Consider the following 27455-nt stretch of genomic DNA (forward strand, 5'->3'; position numbering starts at 1 on the left):
ACTATGGTACAGACTGTATACAATATTACGGTATATGGTGTATACTATACTATGGTACAGACTGTATACAATATTACGGTATATGGTGTATACAATACTATGGTACAGACTGTATACAATATTACGGTATATGGTGTATACTATACTATGGTAGACTGTATACAATATTATGGTATATGGTGTATACAATACTATGGTACAGACTGTATACAATATTACGGTATATGATGTATACTATACTATGGTAGACTATACAATATTACGGTGTATAGTGTATACTATACTATGGTACAGACTGTATACAATATTACGGTATATGATGTATACTATACTATGGTACAGACTGTATACAATATTACGGTATATGGTGTATACTATACTATGGTACAGACTATACAATATTACGGTATATGGTGTATACTATACTATGGTAGACTATACAATATTACGGTGTATAGTGTATACTATACTATGGTACAGACTGTATACAATATTACGGTATATGATGTATACTATACTATGGTACAGACTGTATACAATATTATAGTATGTGGTGTATACTATGGTACAGACTGTATACAATATTATAGTATGTGGTGTATACTATGGTACAGACTGTATACAATATTACGGTATATGGTATATACTATACTTTACGCTGTATACTATATTGTAGAACATTGTGTCTGTCTAATCTAGTATTTAGTTACGTTTGCAATGTCAAAGGGACTTGTCACATATTTCCGACCGAATGGTGCGTATCCTATACCGTGGGCTGGGTATGCTTGTCTTGTGTAAGTTGGCGACGTGTTTTGTTTAAATTCACACCAATTATGCATACAATATGTTAACATGTAACTACATTTAGGTTAGTTATTATGTTAGAAAAACCTAAACCCTGTAATTCCCCATTATTATCAACGGCACGTCATTAAGGAGGTCAATAAAAGGACTCCCCCCCCCCCCCCCCCCCCCCCCCCGACAGCTGATTTCACGCCTTCCTTTCTATGGTTCTTTCTTTAATCCGGACAGAGGTCACACATACGATAACTGTGTCATTTGTTTTAGCTTTAATGTCATATTTCTATTGTTAAATTCGGACATTAGCACGTCCTTACTACATACAACATATAATGTTTAGCTTTTGTGTGATTAGTACCTGATGTTTTCATTAATTCAGATATGACAATCCCATTTGGTATAATTTCAATAAAATAATTATCTAATAGTTTCTACTATGATATCCACGTGGTTATTACTTTAAAAAAATCAGAAAGGGTTTACATTTTACCTTAATTCCGTTGACCAGTCCGGGAGTCTCTGGTACCTTGTCCGAAATGACTACTTTTATTCCAGTGTACCCATTGTCCACAATTCGGATTTCATGTTTTTCCGAAATCACCACGGACACCAAAAGTAAACACATTATCCATGATGACGTAACGTACATCTTGTATAACAAATACAAAAAAAACACACCACGAAGTCGTGAAAATATACTGTTGCTATACCGAAAGTTTGTCCCCTGGTATCTGAGGATATGCGCGTTCTCTCCGGTCACTGGTCAGTAGGAGAGGGTGTCCGAGTCACACCTCCCTGTCGAGTGGGTATCCTGTGACTGTGTGGTATACATATGTTTACATTATCTCAACAATCCATAAACATTGTATAAAAGAAAGTAGACAAAATAAAGTCCTTGGATTAAATTGAGGCTACCTCAGCGGTTTACCAATGCTCTCGGATGACAAATCCATATTAATCCAGCTTACAGCAGCTTTAACAAGGGACACCCAGGGTATGCCGGATTATTTCCGAATAAAGACACAGTTTCCCCTCTGTCCATAGAAATCTGACTGGTCCTATTTGAGCCAGAGCCTTAGATAGTAGAAATGTAATTCCATGTTAGAGCGAACCGACGAGCAATAGTCCCCGGTCGTACGCCCCCTCCGCCCCTGTACCGTAATCGCGTGCCGACGGTGCTGATTCGCACCTGTGACGACAAGCTTCACTGATTCTAGGTCGGTGTACGGTCACAGCAGGTCACTCTACACTTCTACACGACTGTACACCCGGGGGTGGGGAGGAGGTACAGGTTGTCAGCACAGCGGGGCGTATGAAATGTGGAAACTTAAAACTGAACAAAAAACCCCAAAACGAGAGATATCAGTTGACTCATCCTGTTAGAGTTAATGTACAGCAACACGACATGTCGTTTAGGGGGCTGTCAATATATGTCGATTAGATTACATGGCCGAGAAAGTGCCCAGAAAATTGTTCACTTCATAAAAAACCACGTTAAGAATAGATGTGTGTGCAGTAGTGTGTGTATTGTTGTGAGGTTAATCATCTGTAAGTCATTCATACGATCATTTGTACTAAACTATACTTATCGAGTCAACACAGGTGATGTGTATATCATCTCGGAAATGTACATAAACATTATCATAAATACCCCTTTGTTGTGATGGTACTCAGGCAGCTTTGTATAAAAGATCACAAGTGTCAATATTTCACTAACCAGATTAACAAATTTTTTCACGTTTGGCAGATCAGATTTAATTTTAACAAAAGCACACATAAATTGACACAGAAGAAAATAACACTGGTTCGGAAATGAGAACCGGAAGTTGACAGGTTACGCAGCAGCTAAAGACAATGGCTAGGAAAACCCTGTAAGGGAGACACCAGAAAAAATTATTGTCTAAGTCAGAAAAATGTATTGTCTATATTGTCTAAATCAGAAAAATGTATTGTCTAAATCAGAAAAATGTATTGTTTAACGTCCATTTGTGATGTAAAATAATTCAGAACAAAAATCGAATTCGATTGGAAATAATGCCGCATGTGCTTGTAGTAACCCTTTATATAATGACGTCTTGTTATAAATAAAAGGAATACTTTTAAGCTGTTATAAGTTGTACCTATCCGTTGTATATGTTTAAATCAGTCAAAATTCTAGGCCTTGTCTGTTTGGCCTTAACACACATCCACAAATTGTGGTATAGGTTCTGGCATCGAAAACTTTGTTGAAGGAGGAAGTAAACAATTTGTATGCATAGCTTAGCTGGGTTGGATTGGAGCGTCCGTATAGTGTCCGGAGCGTCCGTATAGTGTCCGGAGCGTCCGTGTAGTGTTCGGAGCGTCCGTATAGTGTCCGGAGCGTCCGTATAGTGTCCGAAGCGTCCGTGTAGTGTTCGGAGCGTCCGTGTAGTGTCCGGAGCGTCAGTGTAGTGTCCGGAGCGACCGTATAGTGTCCGGAGCGTCCGGAGCGTCCGTGTAGTGTTCGGAGCGTCCGTGTAGTGTCCGGAGCGACCGTATAGTACGGTATAGGACATTATTAATGCCCTTTCCCAAGTTATTACAAAAGTTCAAACAATTAAATGTTTTTTTTAACATTGTTCTCCGAAGATTCAAAGGCAAAGGAAGTGCAGAAGAAAATAATTGTATATATTATCTAATATGCTGTTTGTTTTTATAAACATGTGCACATTTCTGAATATAATTATGATTGTGTCTAAATGTAGATGTAAGAAAGTTAACGTCTCTGTATATCATAATGTGGACAATCAAAGAAAAAATGAAAGTCATTTTCGTAAGGGTTACCGCAAGTGCATTCTGCATTTTCTACCAGCATTTCCCTCTCCTATTATATACGACACTTATACAAATAGGATATACGATATGTCACACAAAAACACCATCTGTTTTAATTAATATAACTGTATTAGGAGTACAGAAAAAACGTACGAGACTTCCTTTTACCTTCAGTTTTACGGAGAAGTGGTATGTTTTTATGTTGGAAATCGGTAGGTACACATCTGTACGATAATATTGAGTTGACGGAAAACAAGCGTCAATATCTCAATAGGTAAGGAATTAGTATAAGATTTTAGCTTGGTTTCCTATCCTATAATATATCCGATTTATATATTGTAATGTGTGTACTTGAAAGTTAATAACAAAAATATTGTTTAAACAAATATCTCACTAATTACGATTATTATAATTAAACGAAAGCGATGTAAAAGTTGTTTTTTGTTTTTGTTTTTTATGTTTGTATCCTGAGAGTCGTCTACTGAAAACAGGACATATATATTTTTCACGTGAATTTCGTAGATCCAATGACTTTAGTATGTACTCTACTAACAAGAGAAATTCTTTAAAGTGACAAATGTGTGATGACCATACATCTGGGCACGGTTACCACATACAATGGTTGTAAATCAGCTCTCATCTAACAGTCGTGTTCTCTACACTCGCTAACTATTTCCTGGTTTAAAGTGTTCATCGCCGCCGACTTTTTTAGAATTTGGTGCAGAATTGAAAAAATAAAAATAAGAAATAAAAATAAAACTAAAACATACATCTCAAATTAGGTTTTAAATGACTGCTACATGTTGCACCAGTTGACACACCGCCCCCGAGATGTACCTTGCGGTGTCTGTGAACGCTTGTCCGTTAATGTCAGTGTAAGTGTGCACGTGTCTATTATGTACAGATACACGTACTACGTCATGCTTCGCTGTATCTTAACACGTATCACATGTGTCACATTCCTTTCACAGGTTTGTTACTGGTTGTCCGACGCCTGACATTGGATCATGATACGAACTTGGATGTAATATGATATTTTAGTTCATGTCAAAGTGCAATTAATACTGTAGTTATATTAATCTCCTTTTTTTATGTTGTGTGTGTGTGTTTTTTTGTTGTTTTTTTTTCTTGTTTTTTTTTTTTTAAGTTTTTACTTATTTACATAAATCTTAATGATGTACTATATTGTCCATGTTTTTTTAAGAATAAGATTTTTATAAGCACAACTGCGTAGTTACCCCAACAGGGACAGACACACATTCTCAATCCAGGTACATAGATAAAATTAGCTTTTATTGCAACCATGTGCTGTGTCTATTACGTTGAAGTTCTATCTGATCCCATTTTTATTCAATGTGTGAAATTTTCTCCTACAGAAAAAAAGAACCCCCCCCCCCCCCCCCCCCCCAAAAAAAAACCCCAACATTTTTGGATGGAAACACTGGTTTGAGCAGGTCAAAGCTGTAAGGAAACTCCCTCATCATCGTATTTAATAACAGTCACCAGAAAAGTTCAAATTCTATACAAATGAGAATACACAATTAAACTATAATACCCTTTGTGTGTTCCAAGGTCGCTCACAGCGAGTGGTCGGTATGCCTGTGGTTATCCCCCCTGATTAGTTCTGCGTCAGTAACTTTTTGATGCAGGTTGCCTCTCTGAATCTTATACATTCACCACTAACAAGGTCTAGACCTAGATTTAGCCACCAGTAAGATTATAACTCACATAGCCCAAATATCTATTGTACAATGTAAACAGATTACTGAACAGCTCTCCGAGTCTCTAGCCACGAGTTTGGTAAGCAAGCAGCAATGTTAGATATATACCATAAATTACTATGTATATCATGTATTACCATGTATTACCATGTATTACCATGTATACAGGATATTAACATTTAAGATTACAAAAGGTGTTACAACGGCATAGTATGGGTGTACAAAACCAGTTTCTACCACGAGTTATCGTTCTTTGCACTCACTGAACTCTGGGATTTTGGTACTCGGCTCCATCACTTCGTGATTTTAAACACCACCCCTACAATCTAGTTGTTTCTCTCGCGTGTATCCCATCCTACTCTGGTGTACCACTCCATTGTCCTACTCCTAATGTGAGATAACCAGCATGATTTGATGACGTCAAATAGGTAACATTTTTTTCTCATTTTTTCAGGTTTTGCTGTCATGTTTACCAAATGATTACTCGATTTTTGAGATTGAATCAATTCAAATTAAGGCCGTCCTTCGATACTTGTAAAACAACAATTCCATTGGCGTTTTCACAGAAATATTCTTATTGTTTTACGCACATGGTTCACTAATAGATATGTGTGTCGGTAATCGAGATATATCCTAGCTGCCGGAGAGCGGTGTAGCCAGGATATGAATATTCGTTCTAATAGCCCCACACACCGTTTTAGATTTTGATATTTTTACCATTCAAGATAATAAGAAAGTAGATATAAAATTATCAATCCATTTTATTTCTACATTAAATTTGCTACTCGTATATACCTGGTCAATCCATCGGTATCAAAGTATGTCATGTCAAAAGAAATTTGAATCGCCCGTGACTTGAACACGAGGATTACATTAATATATATTCGCTACTATCTAACATAGGTGGTCGGCACGCGAACTTGTAACCAGATATATATATATAAATATAAAGCGTAGTATATATGTGTACTATTGTTGTCTACCAGGTCACTTGGAGATAATTCACAATGCATGACTGTACTATAGATATGGCAGGGTAAAAACGTTATGTCCTAAATTATTCTAATTACTGAAATGTCCCGTCATGTACAAGTTACACTTCTTATGAACTTAAATTGTTGTTGGGTCATATGTGAACAAAGATTTACAAAAACAGAACAAAATGTCTCCCGACAAAAACAGTCTAAGATCATGATATCTAACTGATGAATTAATCTATGCTCTTTAATTAATTAATTAATTGATTAATTTCCCTGACTAATGGGTAATAAATGAAAACTACTATTACAATTACATACATTTTATTTACATAAAAGACTTTAAACAAGGAAATCTGACATTTAGTAGCACTGTCCTCTCAGTGAAGTCCACTGGTTCCTGAAGGAAAGAGTCTACTTCTGGTCGCAAACAATGAGTTTCGGATGATTCTGCTCTCCGATCAGCTGGCCAGACGTACATCTCCAGCTTCCACTAGAGTAAACAAAACAAGAACACATATAATATACTTCAAACAATAAATATCACACAAACAAAAGATAAACGACGATATGTTGTATTAGATAATGATGCATATCAATGTGGTTCTGATATAAACATATTCCATTGCGTTTTTAACGACGGGATTTGGTATAAGTTGTACAAGTCGAAACCTTTCCCTACAATACAACTCTTGTACAGAGTTTACACAGAAATCAAGATGATAAAAAACAATGGTATTATCAAAATAATTATAAAATATATGGTGACGGTGTGAGGTCAGCAGACGTGGGGTAGGAAACAATTTGTAACGATTACGGACGGGTTTGAAGAGGCGACAATTCAGGAGAGTTCCATGGGAGATAACTCGTACATTTCAATGATATATTTGTAAGATAGAATTTGATGTCAGTGTTCTGCACGCTCCATGATTCAACACATGCCTATCTAGACATCTACTACATGTTTCTTATTTGACTTTAAATCATATTTTAGTCGTCGATGGGCTGTCAAAATTACTCTAACAACATGTCCGTGGCCAAACAGTACAAAAGTGAAAGCTAAATTTTAGGACGAGCTGAGCGACCGTATTCCGGTCTATTAAATGAATGCATACATTTTCTTTACACACTTTGGTTTATAAGTATCATTACAAAAGCATTACAAACCCCTGTGGTCTACGCTCAACAGCGCAAGACGCACGAGGAATTCAATTTTAAGTTAGACGGCCATGACGACTGAAAACTGTATCAAATCGCCTTTATTTGTGTTTAGGTGCGCTTCAAGAAAATGACATGCTTTAAATTGATGTGAAAAAAAAGTTTTGAGAAAAATAAAGTTTTAAACGTCAAAACACAACACGAAAGTTTTTAGTTTCAACTATATTTGAGTATTTCAAAGATGGACAGTGCCACTGTAATGTAAATAGCGGTGAGTAGAGGACTAGCGGAACTTTTCCATACCGTGGTTTCCTACATATACAATAAAACAATAAATAATACAGCAAATTGTTTTTCCTCTCAAAGTTAAAGAAAGGGCTATTTAAGATCACAGAAACTTAAACTGTTCGGTGCTTTATTGGAGGCGTTTGATAAAAACTTTAAAGAATAGAAACACAATAGACGAGCAGAAATCCATTTATTTTCGTAGGTTCGCTAATACAGTTAGACAAGAGATGTAAAGTACCGAGCTGACAACCTCTGTCCTGGCCTGTCTACCCTCATTAGTCGTAGTCTCACACCATCACACTACCGGATAACATCTCTCACGATCCCCCTCCAACAGGGACCAACTTAATCATTTTATGACCCCCAATTAAACAATCATTTCATCGTCCCGGAATCAGGAGGCTTGACGTCCCGGGGGACGGGATGTTAGATGGATGGATTCACTTAAGTGATTGAGACAGTCACAGAAGAGTGTGAGGAGAGCCATTAGCGTGAAATCGCTAATTAATCGCCACTTGCGCACGCGTGATTGGTATAGCCGGAAGCGCGGAGGGAGGAATCTGTTATCGACAAACAAGACGACACGGGGATCATACGGTAATTAAGACTATTAGCTGTAGCTTATATTCACGAAATATTGTAATAAAACAGTTCACTTGTAAAATTAAGAATCAGTTATTGGGGTCTAACGATATACAGTTAAATTATCAAGACATTTGTGGCACTCTTGAACATAATTCAAGATAATTACATTATTTGAGTCCAAATCGCAAAAATGATAACTTATAACTTAACGGTAAAAACATACAGGTATATACCTAATATTATATCTAAAAGAACTCTCATAGTCATACGTCATAACCTTATTGCAGATTTGACATAATCTAAACTTTTTTTTACGAAAAAATTAAAATTAAATTTACCATCAAAATTGTATACAAATAATAATTAAGAATGTAAAACTGAGCGAGTATATTTCTACCATATATTATAACACCATGTGTCAGTGTTTTTATAATATTTTCTAAATTACTGTAAATTAACATGGGCGGGATACAAAGTGTTAATACATGTAAGCTGGCGTTTTACTGTCCCACGACATAGGTATGTAATGACACGTCGTAGCTACAAACCACTTAAAAACAGTGAGTATCGGTAAATGATCCCCGGAGATAAACAATAATGTAGGTGTGTTTAAACAATTGTCAATTACAGTTTAGTGACTAATTTATGTTGTTTTTTTCTGTTTACTGCTGCAATGTGTCATAATTTTGTGGTTTCAAATATTTTTTTGCGATTTCGCAATATTGGACAGCACGTTAACCTCCTACTATCATACAAACCGGCCTGGAAACCAAACATCCTACTAACATATACATACCGGCCTGGAAACCAAACATCCTACTAATATACACCGGCCTGGAAACCAAACATCCTACTAATATATACCGGCCTGGGAACCAAACATCCTACTAATATACACCGGCCTGGAAACCAAACATCCTACTAATATACACCGGCCTGGAAACCAAACATCCTACTAATATACACCGGCCTGGAAACCAAATATCCTACTAATATACACCGGCCTGGAAACCAAACATCCTACTAATATACACCGGCCTGGAAACCAAACACCTACTAATATACACCGGCCTGGAAACCAAACATCCTACTAATATACACCGGCCTGGAAACCAAACATCCTACTAATATACACCGGCCTGGAAACCAAACATCCTACTAATATACACCGGCCTGGAAACCAAACATCCTACTAATATACACATCGGTCTGGAAACCAAACATCCGACTAATATATACCGGCCTGGAAACCAAACATCCTACTAATATACACCGGTCTGGAAACCAAACATCCTACTAATATATACCGGTCTAGAAACCAAACATTCTACTATCATATACACCGGCCTGGAAACCAAACATCCTACTAATATACACCGGCCTGGAAACCAAACACCTACTAATATACACCGGCCTGGAAACCAAACATCCTACTAATATACACCGGCCTGGAAACCAAACATCCTACTAATATACACCGGCCTGGAAACCAAACATCCTACTAACATACACACCGGTCTGGAAACCAAACATCCTACTAACATACACACCGGCCTGGAAACCAAACACCTACTAATATACACCGGCCTGGAAACCAAACATCCTACTAATATACACCGGCCTGGAAACCAAACATCCTACTAATATACACCGGCCTGGAAACCAAACATCCTACTAACACATATACCGGCCTGGAAACCAAAAACCGAACATCCTAGTAACCTACAAACCGGTCTGGAAACCAAACATCATACTAATATACACACCGGCCTGGAAACCAAACATCCGACTAACATACACACCGGCCTGGAAACCAAATATCCTACTAACATACACAGATATACCGTAAAGCTGGAAATGCTGTAATCGCAGTCATTAAATATATTTCAAAAATAAATACTCAACAAATTTATTTACACAAATGTATAAATGTTATCTGCGAAATTCATACCGCGATCTAGGTCGGCCTGACACAACTTGTCAACTCTACATTACATCTGACAGGTAAAACAAATAATTCAATACTTATATAGGTTTTTAAATAATTTCCGTTTCACAGATTCAGTTTTATATGATATATTCTGTCTAGATATTTAGATAAGATGAATGCTATCTCCCAGTGATACATATGATCCTACTTCATGTTTTCTTGTTTGTTGTGTTTAATAAACAAAGTTACAACATATCTGAGCTTTAGTTGTTTATTTGACTCGGTATCATATTGAAATGTCTCCATTTAAGATTTGAGATTTTATTGATCACTTAGACATACACATGTGTGTTACAAGAGGTCGAACATAAACAGCAAATAGATGGCGGAACACAACAAATCTTATACACTCTCTAAAATTTGTTTTCAAGTCTTTCAACAAACGTTCAGTTTTGTCAGATTAGGGTATGCACAATAAAAGTTTGGAATGTATAAATTTCTAATTTGGCATACTATTTCATATTTACAGATAAATGAATAATGATACTCGTCACAAACACCATTGGAGTACAAAGGACAGATTCGATCATTACGATATCCTAGCCCGTCGTCCTGTTTCTAAGAGCAAATGCAAATTTGATGTACGGACTTTTACAATATTTTTCGTTCGCTTACATTCTTTAATTTGAAATTTAGACTTAAACATGGAGTACAGTTGTCGTCTAGATGACACATGCAAAGTTAAAAAAATATAGTTTTCACATAATTTATCCATTTAAAACTCGTGTTTCCAATTTATGTAATTAGTACATTAATTTATAAGCATTGCTAGACAACTTATAGGAGACTATTTTTTTTTTTTTTTTTTTTTTTTTAAATATTTTTGATAACTCCATGCTTAATTAATCAAATCTAGGTCTTCCCTGTCATAGTACAGACTGTATGTGATTACTTGTACGATTGATGGTGCTTAACGTCCCTGTTCCGGCTCTATTCTAGAACTGTGTTCAGCCAGTGTCCCGAATACTTAATTCTACCAGCATCTAACCGCAATTAATTCGTAGTTTGAGAAAAAACTTTCAACAAAAACATCATACATATATATCGTATATTATTGCTGTTTCGTTTTACTTAAGGTTTGTATATAAATGTAAAACGTTTGAACACTCTCCTCTATATAATTGCTGTGTACTAATTCTGTCCACATAGTTAGATAAACAAAATGTCAGACGGATTTTGTCTTGGAGATACTGTCAGGCACGTATAGGATGATATCTCGAAATGAAAAACAAGCATACACTCTTTTTGTATAATTAATAACATAGATATGTACATTTATCAATCGAACGTTTAAAATGTTATAGTTATGGATCTAAATACTGAAGCAAAGAATTATATTTATATTTAAAAATCGGGTTAGTTTATCTAATCACTCATGTACATTGTCTTGTTTCTCTTTAGTTCAAGAATAAAGAAAAAGTGATTCACTGTATTTTATTTTTGAATCAAATGATCAAATCTGTCTTCAATGAACATTTTAACAGGTATCGGTTCGTTTACACACTGTATCTTGCAAGGGAGAGCCCTAGTTTGTTTTATACATTGAAATATGTCTCGTAAATAATTAATGCATGTTCTTTGAAAAATGAAAAAAAAATGTGCAGTAAGATAAATTAGAATATTTAGTAAAACCATCACAATAAACTTTTACAAGACTATATTACCTATTCAACGTCTGGTGTATCCGGTTTGGTGATGGTCGGGTGTGATATCGTCTGGGGGAAGTGGGTACACACCCTCCATGGCGAAACAGCAATCACCGGAAAAACGATCCCGTCCAGCAACTTCATCCGACTCCGCCACTTCCTCACTCCCGGCACTCAGAAAACTGGTATTCAGTTCATTAGTGTTGCGTCCGTCCCCGAATGGAGAAGTGTATACGGACGAACGGACAAGTCTCTTAGCAACATGGGACAGACGATGTGATCCAGCGTCCGATTTATGAACCGGGAGTTTGCTGTAAATGGGTGTGAACTTGGGTGTGGCAGGCCCCGGAGTCTCATCTGGAGTAGGGAAGATAGGTGTTTCGCAACATGATGGAAGAGCCAGCATCCGGGTAGCCGGGGATTGTAGACCCTCTGTCAGCCAATATGGCGAACCAGGAAAGTAGGGTGTATACCTGATAGGATTGGGGTACATAGCTTCCATGACGTCATTTGTTCCGGGAGTCGGGTAGGCTAGTGGGGTACAGGTTCCAAGGGCTGCTAGGTACGCTGCATTAGGTCCGGGGACCCCCGTGGTCCCTATAGGAAGCTGCTCCTGTTTTACAGGTGTCGGGGCTGACTTTAACATTGATTCCAAAGCTCGAATATACCCAATGGCTACCCGTAGTGTGCGGATCTTAGATAATTTCTTGTTGTATAATTTGAACTCGTCAGGAAGACAGTCTTTGAGGTTTTGAAGTGCCGAGCTCATTCTCTGCATACGATGACGTTCCTGGATGTTGGCTGTTCTCCGCTTGGTCTCCTCACTGACGACACACTTTTGGTTAGAAGTTTGAAACTCACACACTTTCCTTCGCCTGTATCGCTCACCTGTGCTCCGTGCCGTTTCCGATATCGGTTCCTCTTTAATACACTCCATCGTCAGATCGATAGGTTCGTCATCGTCACTTTCATCTAAGACGTCTTTATCGTTTTTATCTAACGATACATTCTTGTCTTCAATGTCTCTTTGGACACCTCGACTCACCCGGTCCATCTCCATTTCTGTAAACGTGATAATTTTTCAGATTTCTGGCAATGTTACTCCAGGAAGGGATGCTGTTTCCCTGTCTGTCTAAGATGGCCAAGTGGCTGGGATTGGCCGAAATCTGGGGATATAGTGACCAACAGATAGCCCCGTCTATTGTTTTGTGTAAGGCAATTCCAAAGCCATAAATTTTAGTAGTCAATTCCCGTCTCCTCCTCGCGGTCGGGGGGTCTAACCCGGGCGACTGCTGACCGTTGCATTACGGCTCAAATGTGAGTTTAATTAGTGATTTTCATCAGTCGCATCCCCACGTTAAAATGTAGTCATTCCAACCCCCGAACATATCTCCTATGTAAGTAGTTATTCGTCTATTAAAGTGAAAATGATACATTTCACACCAATTTACACACATTACGAGGATCAGACAGGGTGAACCTACTTCGTTATCTGTCTTTAGTAACGTTTTATTTTTATGATAAGAGCGACGCTAACAATTAATTAACCGCTTTAGTCGTGTCCAATTCATAGTTGTTAATTGTTTCTAAACTAATTAAGTATTTTTATAACTATAATGTAGTTTAACTGATCGAGGTTGTCTTATATATATTGCATAGGATATTTCAACAGGAAGACTAGTTTCACTGACATAAATAATATTAATGATTAACATAAAGGAAGGAAGATACAGTAATAACAACATGTAACATGGTCAAACAATTGTTACCGAAGGAACACACGCTACTACAAAGTTATAGGATTAGTGTTGATCCGAGAAACAGCTACATAAACAAAACCACAAAAACACAAAGATAGATTAGAATTCAAGGTAGACAATGAAAACGTCCCCGACAAAACTAGTTAAACAATGCCTCAATGACTGAATCAACGAACCAACGAACGAAGGAACGAACGAACGAACGAACGAATAAATAAGATTAGGAACAATATCACCTAGTAATTTTATAATCATTGCCCTCACAATAAACACACTCTTGAAGCCTTAAATGTTTTTCAATTAAATACCTGTGTCATCAATCTTACCTTTAAGACTGAGAACAAAACTATTTTATAAACCGGAACAATAACTAACTAAGGACGTGTTGACACCACGTATAGTTAAACCTCATATAAATAGTTTAGATTAAATAAATACCGATAAATTTCCCTCGTTTGTATACAGTGGAACTTTAAAGAAAGCGAAACCTCGATACAATGTCCCTTATTTAAATAAAGCGAAACCTAGATGTAATGTCCCTAGTTTGTATACAGTGGAACTTCGATACTTTAAAGTAAAACCTCCGTATAACACCCCAAGATTAAATAAAGTAAAACCTCGATATAATGTTTCTAGTTTAAATAAAGTAAAACATCGATATAATGTCACTAGTTTATTTACAGTAAAATCTCGATATAATGTCACTAGTTTGAATAAAGTAAAACCTCGATACAACGCCCCAAGATTAAATAAAGCGAAACCTCGATATAATCTCCCTAGTTTAAAGAAAGCAAAACATCGATATAATGTCACTAGTTTAAATAAGCAAAACATCGATATAATGTCACTAGTTTATTTACATTAAAATCTCGATATAATGTCACTAGTTTAAATAAGTAAAACATCGATATAATGTCACTAGTTTAAATAAGTAAAGCATCGATATAATGTCACTAGTTTATTTACATTAAAATCTCGATATAATGTCACTAGTTTAAATAAAGTGAAACGTCGATATAATGTCACTAGTTTATTTACATTAAAATCTCGATATAATGTCACTAGTTTAAATAAAGTGAAACATCGATATAATGTCACTAGTTTAAATAAAGTGAAACGTCGATATAATGTCACTAGTTTATTTACAGTAAAATCTCGATATAACGTCCCGAGTTTATTTACAGTAAAATTTCGATACAGCGTCCCTAGTTTATTTACAGTAAATACACAATATAATGTCCCAAGTTTGAATAAAGTAAAACCTCGATATAATGTCCAGAGTTTAAATAAAGTAAAGCCGTGATCAACAAGCTATTTAACTAAGAAAGAAAACTTTTCTTAAACGTCCAAGTAACGAAGAGGATGTGTCATTTAGTTGGTACCGTACATTTATTTACCCTGTTCATTTTAATAGATAAAAATAGATAAACGAAGAACATTGTATGCACATGTTTTGGTGACGTAGACTGTGGCGCGTTATGATGACGTACTGTGCATCAACACAGTCATTAACATTAATACTGTACACAACGGTACCCTCAGAGTTGTAGATGGTTTTCTGAACTCTTCAACAACATGGCCACACAAACTACAGAAAGCCCTAAGAAAGTTCTCATCGCCATGGACGGCAGCGAAAATGCAGAGTATGCTTTTAATTGTGAGTTTAGAAGTATTATGCTAACGTTGATTTGGTCAGCCTTAATTGTACGTACGTGTGTTCTTACATGTATGCATACTAGTAGTGTGTGTGTGTATACAAACACAGGAGAACTTTGTTTTACACAATAAGGCGGTAGTACTACATGTATAACCCACTCAGTGATCTAAATTCGACAGCCGATAGGACCGAGAATTCGTTATAACCTAGGGCCTTGGTAGTTTTGACGAAATCCGTTATATAACCTATACATGTATTTTGATATCACGGTGTTTACAGCGTTCTATTTCTAGCCATGTAAAGTTGTAGATTACAAGGAAGTGTCTGTCTACCTTGAGACTAGTGGAGTACACAGATAAACCTCTCCGAAAATAATGTGGGTTTACTACACACCGTGGTGCAGTGGGGCGTTATTCGCACAGCAGACGGAATAACCTCGCTACGGATAGAAATCACTTAACATTCTAACTTAAAGTCGTGTTTGTCCAAGATATAAGTAATATTATCAATGCTATCCACTTTTTGTTTCACTGTAATATACGTAACATGGAGCGTTATTCATTGGCCACGCCAGTCAGCCATTGATTGTGACGTCACAATATGAACAATGACGTTACGTTGTGGATGGAATGACTGTTTTATTTTGTCACCGTCGTTTTCACTCTTAAAACTACCAAATTTTTGTCAGTTTCACTTCACATTGGATTTTATGAATCTCAACTCAAAGTTTTTGTGCAATGTTTTACTTACCAAGGCTCGCAAAATTACAGACATCTAAGACTCTTTTCATGGTAACTGATTTATGATCCAAAATTTCAACGTTCAGAATATTTTGTTGGGTGTATTTCAGGAATTGGGATAAAGGCGGCGCACATGAAAGACAAATATATCCTTAAGAGTGTTTCGACATGGTCGAATCACATGGACGTAATGAGTATATCCAGTCTATGTGTATTTGAAGCGATCTCCATAAAGCGGATTATATCACTATCATATTGATTGAGTTCAATAGCTTGTCGATTGTTGGGTTTAGAAATACAACAACGAATTGTTACGACTGTAATATTTTGTTTTTCACATATCAGTTAGAAAATAAGTGAAACCCTTTATATTCTCCGCTCTGATGTTACATACACAGCGATACAAGCGTGTGACGTCATCTATGACGTCTCACTAGTGTAATATTAAGCGCGTCATATACTATTTTAGACACAGCCTTATTACCAGACATACTATGCCTGCCATGTGATCATTAGGCCTAGAAAGTTTTATTTCACTTTGGAGGTTAGATTAACACAAATGTAACATTTTAGCTAACAGAAACATGACCTTTTACCGAATTGTTGGGATAGTATTAGGTCGAGGGCCGGTAAACAGTTCAGAATGAGCCCCACAGACTCTGCAAACTGTTCTGAATGTGTTAGTATACCACAGAGTGTAGTACAGTGTGTTGTAAGTAGTGAGATACAGTCTTGGTATGACAGATCTGGCCCCGGAAATAAGCTGTAGAGATACATGTACACCAAGTATATCTTCACACTGGTGTGGCTTGTTGACGACCACGGATTATTCCCGATATGATAGAGGACATTGAAGGGCAATGTTATAGTGTCATCATGTTGAAATATCAAATTTTGACACGGTAGCATGACACTCAAGTCAAATTGTTTTAAAAGAAGTTTTTACTTAGAAACTGGTGGAACTGGTTTCACTACCCAGTTAATGACAGCAATATCAACGTAAATTTGGAAAACAAGAATTACGCGTAACTTCATGTATGTGTTTAGCCTGTCCCGCTTAATTCCAAAAAACCACTAAACGTAAAACCTGCTCCACCCATGGTAACTATAACATACATAAACTGGTAACTATAACATACATAAACGTAAAACCTGCTCCACTCATGGTAACTATAACATACATAAACGTAAAACCTCCTCCACTCATGGTAACTATAACATACATAAACGTAAAACCTGCTCCACTCATGGTAACTATAACATACATAAACTGGTAACTATAACATACATATACGTAAAACCTCCTCCACTCATGGTAACTATAACATACATAAACGTAAAACCTGCTCCACTCATGGTAACTATAACATACATAAACTGGTAACTATAACATACATAAACGTAAAACCTGCTCCACCCATGGTAACTATGACATACATAAACGTAAAACCTGCTCCACTCATGGTAACTATACCATACATAAACGTAAAACCTGCCCCACTCATGGTATCTATAACATACATAAACTGGTAACTATAACATACATAAACGTAAAACCTCCTCCACTCATGGTAACTATGACATACATAAACGTAAAACCTGCTCCACTCATGGTAACTATACCATACATAAACGTAAAACCTCCTCCACTCATGGTAACTATAACTTACATAAACGTAAAACCTCCTCCACTCATGGTAACTATAACTTACATAAACGTAAAACCTGCTCCACTCATGGTAACTATAACTTACATAAACGTAAAACCTCCTCCACTCATGGTAACTATAACTTACATAAACGTAAAACCTCCCCCACTCATGGTAAATATAACATACATAAACGTAAAACCTGCTCCACCCATGGTAACTATACCATACATAAACGTAAAACCTCCTCCACTCATGGTAACTATAACTTACATAAAAGTAAAACCTGCTCCACTCATAGTAACTATACCATACATAAACGTAAAACCTCCCCCACTCATGGTAACTATAACATACATAAACGTAAAACCTGCTCCACTCATGGTAACTATAACATACATAAACGTAAAACCTGCTCCACTCATGGTAACTATAACATACATAAACGTAAAACCTGCCCCACTCATGGTATCTATAACATACATAAACTGGTAACTATAACATACATAAACGTAAAACCTCCTCCACTCATGGTAACTATGACATACATAAACGTAAAACCTGCTCCACTCATGGTAACTATACCATACATAAACGTAAAACCTCCTCCACTCATGGTAACTATAACTTACATAAACGTAAAACCTCCTCCACTCATGGTAACTATAACTTACATAAACGTAAAACCTGCTCCACTCATGGTAACTATAACTTACATAAACGTAAAACCTCCTCCACTCATGGTAAATATAACATACATAAACGTAAAACCTGCTCCACCCATGGTAACTATACCATACATAAACGTAAAACCTCCTCCACTCATGGTAACTATAACTTACATAAACGTAAAACCTGCTCCACTCATAGTAACTATACCATACATAAACGTAAAACCTCCCCCACTCATGGTAACTATAACATACATAAACGTAAAACCTGCTCCACTCATGGTAACTATAACATACATAAACGTAAAACCTGCTCCACTCATGGTAACTATAACATACATAAACGTAAAACCTCCTCCACTCATGGTAACTATAACATACATAAACGTAAAACCTCCTCCACTCATGGTAACTATAACATACATAAACGTAAAACCTGCTCCACCCATGGTAACTATAACATACATAAACGTAAAACCTGCTCCACCCATCGTAACTATAACATACATAAACGTAAAACCTGCTCCACCCATGGTAACTATAACATACATAAACGTAAAACCTGCTCCACCCATGGTAACTATAACATACATAAACGTAAAACCTGCTCCACTCATGGTAACTATAACATACATAAACGTAAAACCTACTCCACTGATGGTAACTATAACTTACATAAACGTAAAACCTGCTCCACTCATGGTAACTATAACATACATAAACGTAAAACCTCCTCCACTCATGGTATCTATAACTTACATAAACGTAAAACCTCCTTCACTCATGGTAACTATAACATACATAAACGTAAAACCTGCTCCACCCATGGTAACTATAACATACATAAACGTAAAACCTGCTCCACCCATGGTAACTATAACATACATAAACGTAAAACCTGCTCCACCCATGGTAACTATAACATACATAAACGTAAAACCTGCTCCACCCATGGTAACTATAACATACATAAACGTAAAACCTGCTCCACCCATCGTAACTATAACATACATAAACGTAAAACCTGCTCCACCCATGGTAACTATAACATACATAAACGTAAAACCTCCTCCACTCATGGTAACTATAACATACATAAACATAAAACCTCCACTCATGGTAACTATAACATACATAAACGTAAAACCTCCTCCACTCATGGTAACTATAACATAACATACATAAACGTAAAACCTCCTCCACTCATGGTAACTATAACATACCTAAACGTAAAACCTGCTCCACTCATGGTAAGTATAACATACATAAACGTAAAACCTCCCCCACTCATGGTAACTATAACTTACATCAACGTAAAACCTCCTCCACTCATGGTAACTATAACTTACATAAACGTAAAACCTCCTCCACTCATGGTAACTATAACATACATAAACATAAAACCTCCTCCACTCATAGTAACTATACCATACATAAACGTAAAACCTCCCCCACTCATGGTAAATATAACATACATAAACGTAAAACCTGCTCCACTGATGGTAACTATAACATACATAAACGTAAAACCTCCTCCACTCATGGTAACTATGACATACATAAACGTAAAACCTGCTCCACTCATGGTAACTATAACATACATAAACATAAAACCTCCTCCACTCATGGTAACTATAACATACATAAACGTAAAACCTCCCCCACTCATGGTAACTATAACATACATAAACGTAAAACCTCCTCCACTCATGGTAACTATAACATACATAAACGTAAAACCTGCTCCACTCATGGTAACTATAACATACATAAACATAAAACCTCCCCCACTCATGGTAACTATAACATAACATACATAAACGTAAAACCTCCTCCACTCATGGTAACTATAACATAACATACATAAACGTAAAACCTCCTCCACTCATGGTAACTATAACATACATAAACGTAAAACCTCCTCCACTCATGGTAACTATAACATACCTAAACGTAAAACCTGCTCCACTCATGGTAAGTATAACATACATAAACGTAAAACCTCCCCCACTCATGGTAACTATAACTTACATCAACGTAAAACCTCCTCCACTCATGGTAACTATAACTTACATAAACGTAAAACCTCCTCCACTCATGGTAACTATAACATACATAAACGTAAAACCTCCTCCACTCATGGTAACTATGACATACATAAACGTAAAACCTCCTCCACTCATGGTAACTATAACATACATAAACGTAAAACCTCCTCCACTCATGGTAACTATAACATACATAAACATAAAACCTCCTCCACTCATGGTAACTATACCATACATAAACGTAAAACCTCCTCCACTCATGGTAACTATAACTTACATAAACGTAAAACCTCCTCCACTCATGGTAACTATAACATACATAAACTGGTAACTATGACATACATAAACGTAAAACCTCCTCCACTCATGGTAACTATAACATACACGAACGCATCCATTGCCATTTTCGGTTTCGACTCAGCCCGAAATGCTGCAAGGTCCTTCGATTTAAAACTGTACATATTGCTACAGCACTTACGTTTCCTATACAACATACATGACACAAAATAATATTATCTGATCGGATTGGCAGGTAGTAAAAGCGCCAGGACGAAGGGAGGTCAGTCATATATTGGTCACTCAGTTCTCCGTTCTGTACCGTGACGAAATGTATTTATAGATACTTGTCAGTAAACTGCCAAAGTCAGCGGTTACTGCGCGTGGGAATCAGTCTGACAAACGGGATGAGAACCCCTCGTAAAATAATCACAATCTTGTAGAATTCGATTTGATAAACTTTGGTATGACAACTTAAAATTTAGATATAATCTAGTTTTGCTGAACATTTTTCATACTTATTTTGATATCAAACAACTGTTAAGAATAAAAACAAGAAAACAATAGTTTGTTTACACTGGTTATAAAACAAACAATACTAATGTCGACATTTAAACAGCGGGATGTTTTCTAAATCACCTTTGCCATCGCTTGTTTGAAATAAAGTCTATGGTTAGCTAAAAGGGTTGTCCTTATTAGGCAGCGGTGGGAAAGTAAGGCGCTGTTCTCTGGAAAAGTTCAGTTTTATTTATTAATTCTCTTAAAAAATATCATTTCTGTTTTCTAAAACAATATACATTGTATTTAGACTTTCCTTAATGATAATTTATCCTCACTTAATACACTTTATACGTTACTAAAATGTCTCAAGTTTGGGAAGGGAAATCAACAAATATGTATCCGTAATTGTTTTCTTCTAGCAATAAGACTTTATGTTCAAGTTCTCAAGTTCAAGTTCTTTATTGACTTTGACTCATCAGTATCATATACATACATAATATACAAATTTTACATAACTTTGACAACATCAGACAAAACACACAAAAAACATAAATTCGTGCCAGAGACAATATACTCGGAGAGCATAACTATGTTAAAGAAGCTCTTTTGGCATTTGCCACTTTGATGTATTTGGCCAATTTTTCTAATTCCTTGGTATTTTGCCCGTTAAATAATTGTATCAATTTTAACATACTTGGTTTTTTAAAATAGTAATTTTTGCAAATATTTCTTACGAATATCAGAATAACATGGGCATTTTAAAATAAAATGAAATTTATGAAAGTTATGTAACAATACTACCTACTACCTACAAATATCTACATACTACATACCTATAGCTACTTACAACCTACCTATATCTACATGTACCTACTACCTATATCTACCTACTACCTACCTATATCTACCTACTATACCTATATCTACCTACTACCTACCTATATCTACCTACTACTGACCTATATCTACCTACTACCATACCTATATCTACCTACTATACCTAGATCTACCTCTAACATACCTATATCTATCCTACTACATACCTAGATCTTACCTACTACATACCTACATCTACTATGACCTATATCTACATACTACCTACCTATATCTACCTACTACATACCTATATCTACCTACTACTGACCTATATCTACCTACTACCTACCTATATCTACCTACTACATACCTATATCTACCTACTACCTACCTATATCTACCTACTACATACCTATATCTACCTACTACATACCTATATCTACCTACTACCTACCTATATATACCTACTACTGACCTATATCTACTACTACCTAACTAGATCTACCTACTACCTACCTATATCTACCTACTATCTACCTATATCTACCTACTACCTACCTATATCTACATACTACATACCTATATCTACCTACTACTGACCTATATCTACCTACTACCTACCTATATCTACCTACTACCTACCTATATCTACCTACATGTACTACTGACATATATCTACCTACTACTGACCTATATCTACCTACTACTGACCTATATCTACCTACTATCTACCTATATCTAACTACTACTGACCTATATCTACCTACTACATACCTATATCTGCCTACTACATACCTATATCTACCTACTACATACCTATATCTACCTACTACCTACCTATATCTACCTACTACATACCTATATCTACCTACTACATACCTATATCTACCTACTACTGACCTATATCTACCTACTACCTACCTATATCTACCTACTACATACCTATATCTACCTACTACCTACCTATATCTACCTACTACCTACCTATATCTACCTACTACATACCTATATCTACCTACTACATACCTATATCTACCTACTACATACCTATATCTACCTACTACATACCTATATCTACCTACTACCTACCTATATCTACCTACTACCTACCTATATCTACCTACTACCTACCTATATCTACCTACTACCTACCTATATCTACCTACTACCTACCTATATCTACCTACTACATACCTATATCTACCTACTACTGACCTATATCTACCTACTACCTGACCTATATCTACCTACTACCTATATCTACCTACTACTGACCTATATCTACCTACTACCTACCTATATCTACCTACTACCTACCTATATCTACCTACTACTGACCTATATCTACCTACTACCTACCTATATCTACCTCTAAGGGAAATAACTCTGATAGATCTGAATGTGTCTAAGCACTTTATTGTCTGCGCAGACTGGTATACTAGAGTTCATGGCGGCTGATGGTTTTGTTAAACTTTGTTAAATGCACATAAAGGAGGTCACACAAAAGAGTCTCATAAAACACCTTAAACCAAAGCGAGATTTGACATTTCTCTGGCCACAATTTAAAGATACTTTTTTTAACAGGGTACGTCGACTTCTGTCACAAGGGAGGTAACCACGTCATCCTTTGCCATGTGGCTGACTACAAGGGCCTCGTCCATACACGTGAGTTGTAAAGTCTCTTATCCTCATATAAATAACTTGATCTTTAGACATATAATTACAGAGTCATTAACTGTTCTGACAAATAGTTGTTTCCATTTTAAACATGTTTTATTGTACACGAAGCAAAATTACTTTATATTGGACCAGATCACCGAGGACCTTATAGCAATTTATACCCAATGGCTTAATATGTAGATTGATTACGTGTGAAGTGTACATGGCCATTTCATGTAACGGTATTTAATATACCTGTGTTATAGTACCACATGTAACATTCTCGAAGGTCAGCAACGTCTCCGTCTGACCAGTTGTCGTCTACCTCTTTTAATAGGTCACGTGTTCCTTGTCAAATTTACTGTAGATATAAGTCAAGAGTTTTTGTCGGTTCTCTAAGGCCCGTTAGTAAGGTCTACACGCGCAATATAAGTACAACATAAAGGTTGGACTCCGTTCTTCAAACTACACACTTCAGAATCTCCAGAAAAAAAGGGAAAAAAACCCAGAAACTTGATCATTTGATCATATTTGGTGCTGTGACCAGGATGTTAGATATAGTAATATATTACATAGGCATCATATATACGGTTTATCAAATTAGACAGAATTTGACATCATATACGAAATCATGCGACTGACTTCTAAGTAAGACAAAATACCTAATAAAGTTTGGCATTGACAAGGTAGGGTTCACACGTAACATAAACCATGTCAGAAAAGTAACGTTCGATTGTAACTCTACTGTATGACGAAATACAATGTCATTGACTACATTGATAAAGGTAGTCCTGGCAAGTATTTCCAACTGATCTGAGTTCCAATTTCTGGTGTATTTATAGATAAAAACTGATACACTGTCGATAAATATCCCATGTTGAAAAAAAATCTTAAAGTTAATTACATGTTTTACAGCTGTGATGTCTCTGGACACGAACCTTGTAATGAGGATGATCTCGGAAGAAGAAAACAGGATCAAACTGATGCTGGCTAAATTTACAGAGATGATCAAACGGTCTATGGTATGTGGTACATAATAATATACCTACTATGTAATTATCCAGGGATTTCCTGGGAGTTATTTCCCTTTTGTCGTATCCTTCCTTTTAGCCCACCATTATCTCATTTATTTATCAATAAAATAGTTATTTATCTTCTATAATATCACGTGTACGTTCATGTTTGTCCTTTTATAGTCATAGGTTGTCAGAAGAGAAAAAAAAAATCCAAACTTTCACAAACATGAGTTGTCGGGTGGGACAGTGATGACACTTTCCTTTCACCAAGGCGCGCTCCATTCGCCAACAAGAGTGATTGATAATGATAGGTGATATGAGTTGTTTCACAACGGTTGTGAAATAAATAAAGTTAAATGTTTAATATACCAGACAAGGGACATTTGATGGTGGGCGCTGAAATCCCTGTAAGATATTTTGTTTTTCTTAGATTTGTTACATGCAATCATGATGGATACCAAAGTAGCTGTGGTATTCGGTTTCATTTCATTACATTCAGACTGTATCTCCATTTGCCCACATTCTAAATCCTATAAAGAGGGAAGTGTTGTGACAAGAATTATAGTCTATTTCAGAGTAGTTAACCTAAATCTACCTGGGGTTGTGTAGTAAGTTAGTTTTGGCTTTTGTCAGTTTTTGTCTTTACATATATGGAAATGTTTACTAATCGTATTCAAAACACATCCCTAGTCATACATCTCTCAGGCTTACGTGTTAAAGAATTTAAACATGTTTCCGACAGATGGACGGTCAGGTAATCCGGGCCGTTGGAGAGTCAGGTGAAGCAATCGTGCGTACTGCCAGGGAACAGGAAGTGGATTACATCGTCACCGGAAGTCGTGGTCTGGGAACATTTCGACGGACATTCCTGGGAAGTACCAGTGATTATATCCTACACCATTCCCATATTCCAGTCATGATCGTACAAATCCCGAACACGAGTCATCAATGACGCCATTGATAAACACCGTCCCGTCTTCTATTTCTGGTCAGCTGTGCAGCGTGTACAAGTGGAAGGAGTGTTCTATTGTGTGAAAGAATGAAATGTTTAAAATAGCAATAAAGTATGTGTGCTGTTCTTTTAATTATTTTTCTCACTTGTTTACCCTTTTACCATATGTATTTCATGGAAATAGTGTTTGTCATCATTTACAGCACGAATCATTTTGTTGGCGAGGAAAACATATGCAAAAGTTATCCCGCATTTGCATGTTGTCCTTTTGGGAAAGACATGTTCAACTGTCAAATCAAAGATGGCTGCATGTCTGCAATATCGTTTTCGATCGGATTAGAAAGTTCTGGTAGGATATTTCTCAAATTTCAAAACATATAAGTTTTCCTTGAGTCTGGACTGGAAAACAAAATGGCCGAATGGCGACCACCTTTTAATTTTATCAGTTGAAGATTGTTATCGCTATTTCTCAGATTCTTCTTAAACCTTACGTTGATTGTATATGATTATGTTATAAAAAAAATTAAGGAGAAAAGAAAGGGAAAGTAGAGAAAGATCGACCTACACATTGTAGAATCATTCAATATGGTAAGCGCCAAGATCCCCCTGGGATCTGTTTTTATCGTGCCTTTGTTTAATTAGAAAATATATTTGCATGAAATTCAGTTATACAAGTACATTGTACGTATGTTTTGTTATCTATGGCCCGAATATCGACATACCGGAGCAGCCTGGGTCCAGACATGAGATCTGGCCAGCACCCCTTGAATTAATAATATGATGGGATTATGCGATATCGTGTAGTGTATTATATACACACTATACACGTGTATACTGTAACGTAGATTGACTGTACAAATGACCGGGCAGCTCTGGGGAATCCATCAAACCAATTAGCCGACTTTTCAACATGAAATATTTATGAGGTTACACTCATTATTTCACATAAACCTTCGTCATTAGCTAATTCAGATCTCTTTGTAAAAATGTTTAATCTTTCTTTGAAAAAATAAAACCTCTGTCATTAATTTGATGAAATATACTGTACCGAAGACTTCACGTTATTCGAAGCTCAATCTACGAAAATATAAGGAACAAAATTAAATGGTGATCATTTAAAACGTTAACATGACTGAACAATCTTCAAGGATAAAGAAGTTTGACATTCCTCAGGTCCCATGACTGAACAATCGTCAAGGATAAAGAAGTTTGACATTCCTCATGTCCCATGACTGAACAATCTTCAAGGATAAAGAAGTTTGACATTCCTCAGGTCCCATGACTGAACAATCTTCAAGGATAAAGAAGTTTGACATTCCTCAGGTCCCTATGCGGAGTGTTAGTGATAGCACTGGGTGCAGAGTTTTCGAGTCCCTGTGTTGAGTGTCAGGAATGGCTATTGGCTAGAAGTTTTCAATCCCCTGTGTGCTGTATCAATGACAAAACCGAGTGTGTAATTTTTGAGAAATACATGTAACGGGATCTCCATTGGCATTACGTCATGTCTGGGTTCTATGATGTAATATATGGCTAGGGCAGCCGAACAAACGGATATAACAGATAACTACTATGATGACCGGCCAAAACGTGAAAGGAAATCCGGAAGGCAAGTAAAAAGGACCTGAATTTGGTCGTCGAGAGGAGATATTGCTTATTTCTAGTATTAAAAAGTACTACCGCGGGCTCTGTCTAAACCAGACTCCACCGTGACTGCATAATTAGGCCGGTTTGTGCAAATTTCCTTCATCTTA

The 27455-nt window shown here is 36.5% G+C and overlaps 3 protein-coding genes across 3 annotated transcripts in view; 1 reads left to right on the forward strand and 2 right to left on the reverse strand.

Moving 5' to 3' along the window:
• Positions 1-1864, reverse strand: part of LOC117331659 (calcium-activated chloride channel regulator 1-like) — a 29973-nt gene extending 28109 nt beyond the window's left edge. Inside the window, exon 1 of the mRNA XM_033890486.1 lies at positions 1292-1864. Coding sequence (XP_033746377.1) covers positions 1292-1450 — 159 coding nt within the window. The 5' untranslated portion in view covers positions 1451-1864. The remainder of the gene's footprint in view (positions 1-1291) is intronic.
• Positions 1865-6605: 4741 nt separating this feature from the next.
• On the reverse strand, positions 6606-13141 carry LOC117330490. Its single transcript, XM_033888796.1, has 2 exons — positions 11978-13141; positions 6606-6785 (listed from the first exon to the last, which is right to left on the reverse strand). Exon 1 carries the CDS (start codon positions 13017-13019, stop codon positions 11982-11984), a length of 1038 nt encoding a protein of 345 aa, XP_033744687.1. The 5' UTR covers positions 13020-13141; the 3' UTR covers positions 6606-6785; positions 11978-11981.
• A 2035-nt stretch (positions 13142-15176) lies between these two features.
• Positions 15177-26373, forward strand: LOC117331660 (universal stress protein YxiE-like). Its single transcript, XM_033890487.1, has 4 exons — positions 15177-15376; positions 23662-23742; positions 24652-24758; positions 25495-26373. The coding sequence occupies exons 1-4, from the start codon at positions 15295-15297 to the stop codon at positions 25702-25704; spliced, it is 480 nt and encodes a 159-aa protein (XP_033746378.1). The 5' UTR covers positions 15177-15294; the 3' UTR covers positions 25705-26373.
• The last annotated feature ends 1082 nt before the right edge of the window (positions 26374-27455 follow it).

This window comes from Pecten maximus, chromosome 7, assembly GCF_902652985.1.
Source record: "Pecten maximus chromosome 7, xPecMax1.1, whole genome shotgun sequence".
Classification (NCBI taxonomy): domain Eukaryota; kingdom Metazoa; phylum Mollusca; class Bivalvia; order Pectinida; family Pectinidae; genus Pecten; species Pecten maximus.

Excerpts from the sequence above, each read along its gene's own strand:
- LOC117331660 (XM_033890487.1), top strand. The coding sequence starts at position 15,295 with ATGGCCACACAAACTACAGAAAGCCCTAAGAAAGTTCTCATCGCCATG. Across the intron at positions 15,377-23,661 it reads TGCAGAGTATGCTTTTAATT|GGTACGTCGACTTCTGTCAC; the intron begins GTGAGTTTAGAA and ends TTTTTTTAACAG. Across the intron at positions 24,759-25,494 it reads AGATGATCAAACGGTCTATG|ATGGACGGTCAGGTAATCCG; the intron begins GTATGTGGTACA and ends TGTTTCCGACAG.
- LOC117330490 (XM_033888796.1), bottom strand. The coding sequence starts at position 13,019 with ATGGAGATGGACCGGGTGAGTCGAGGTGTCCAAAGAGACATTGAAGAC.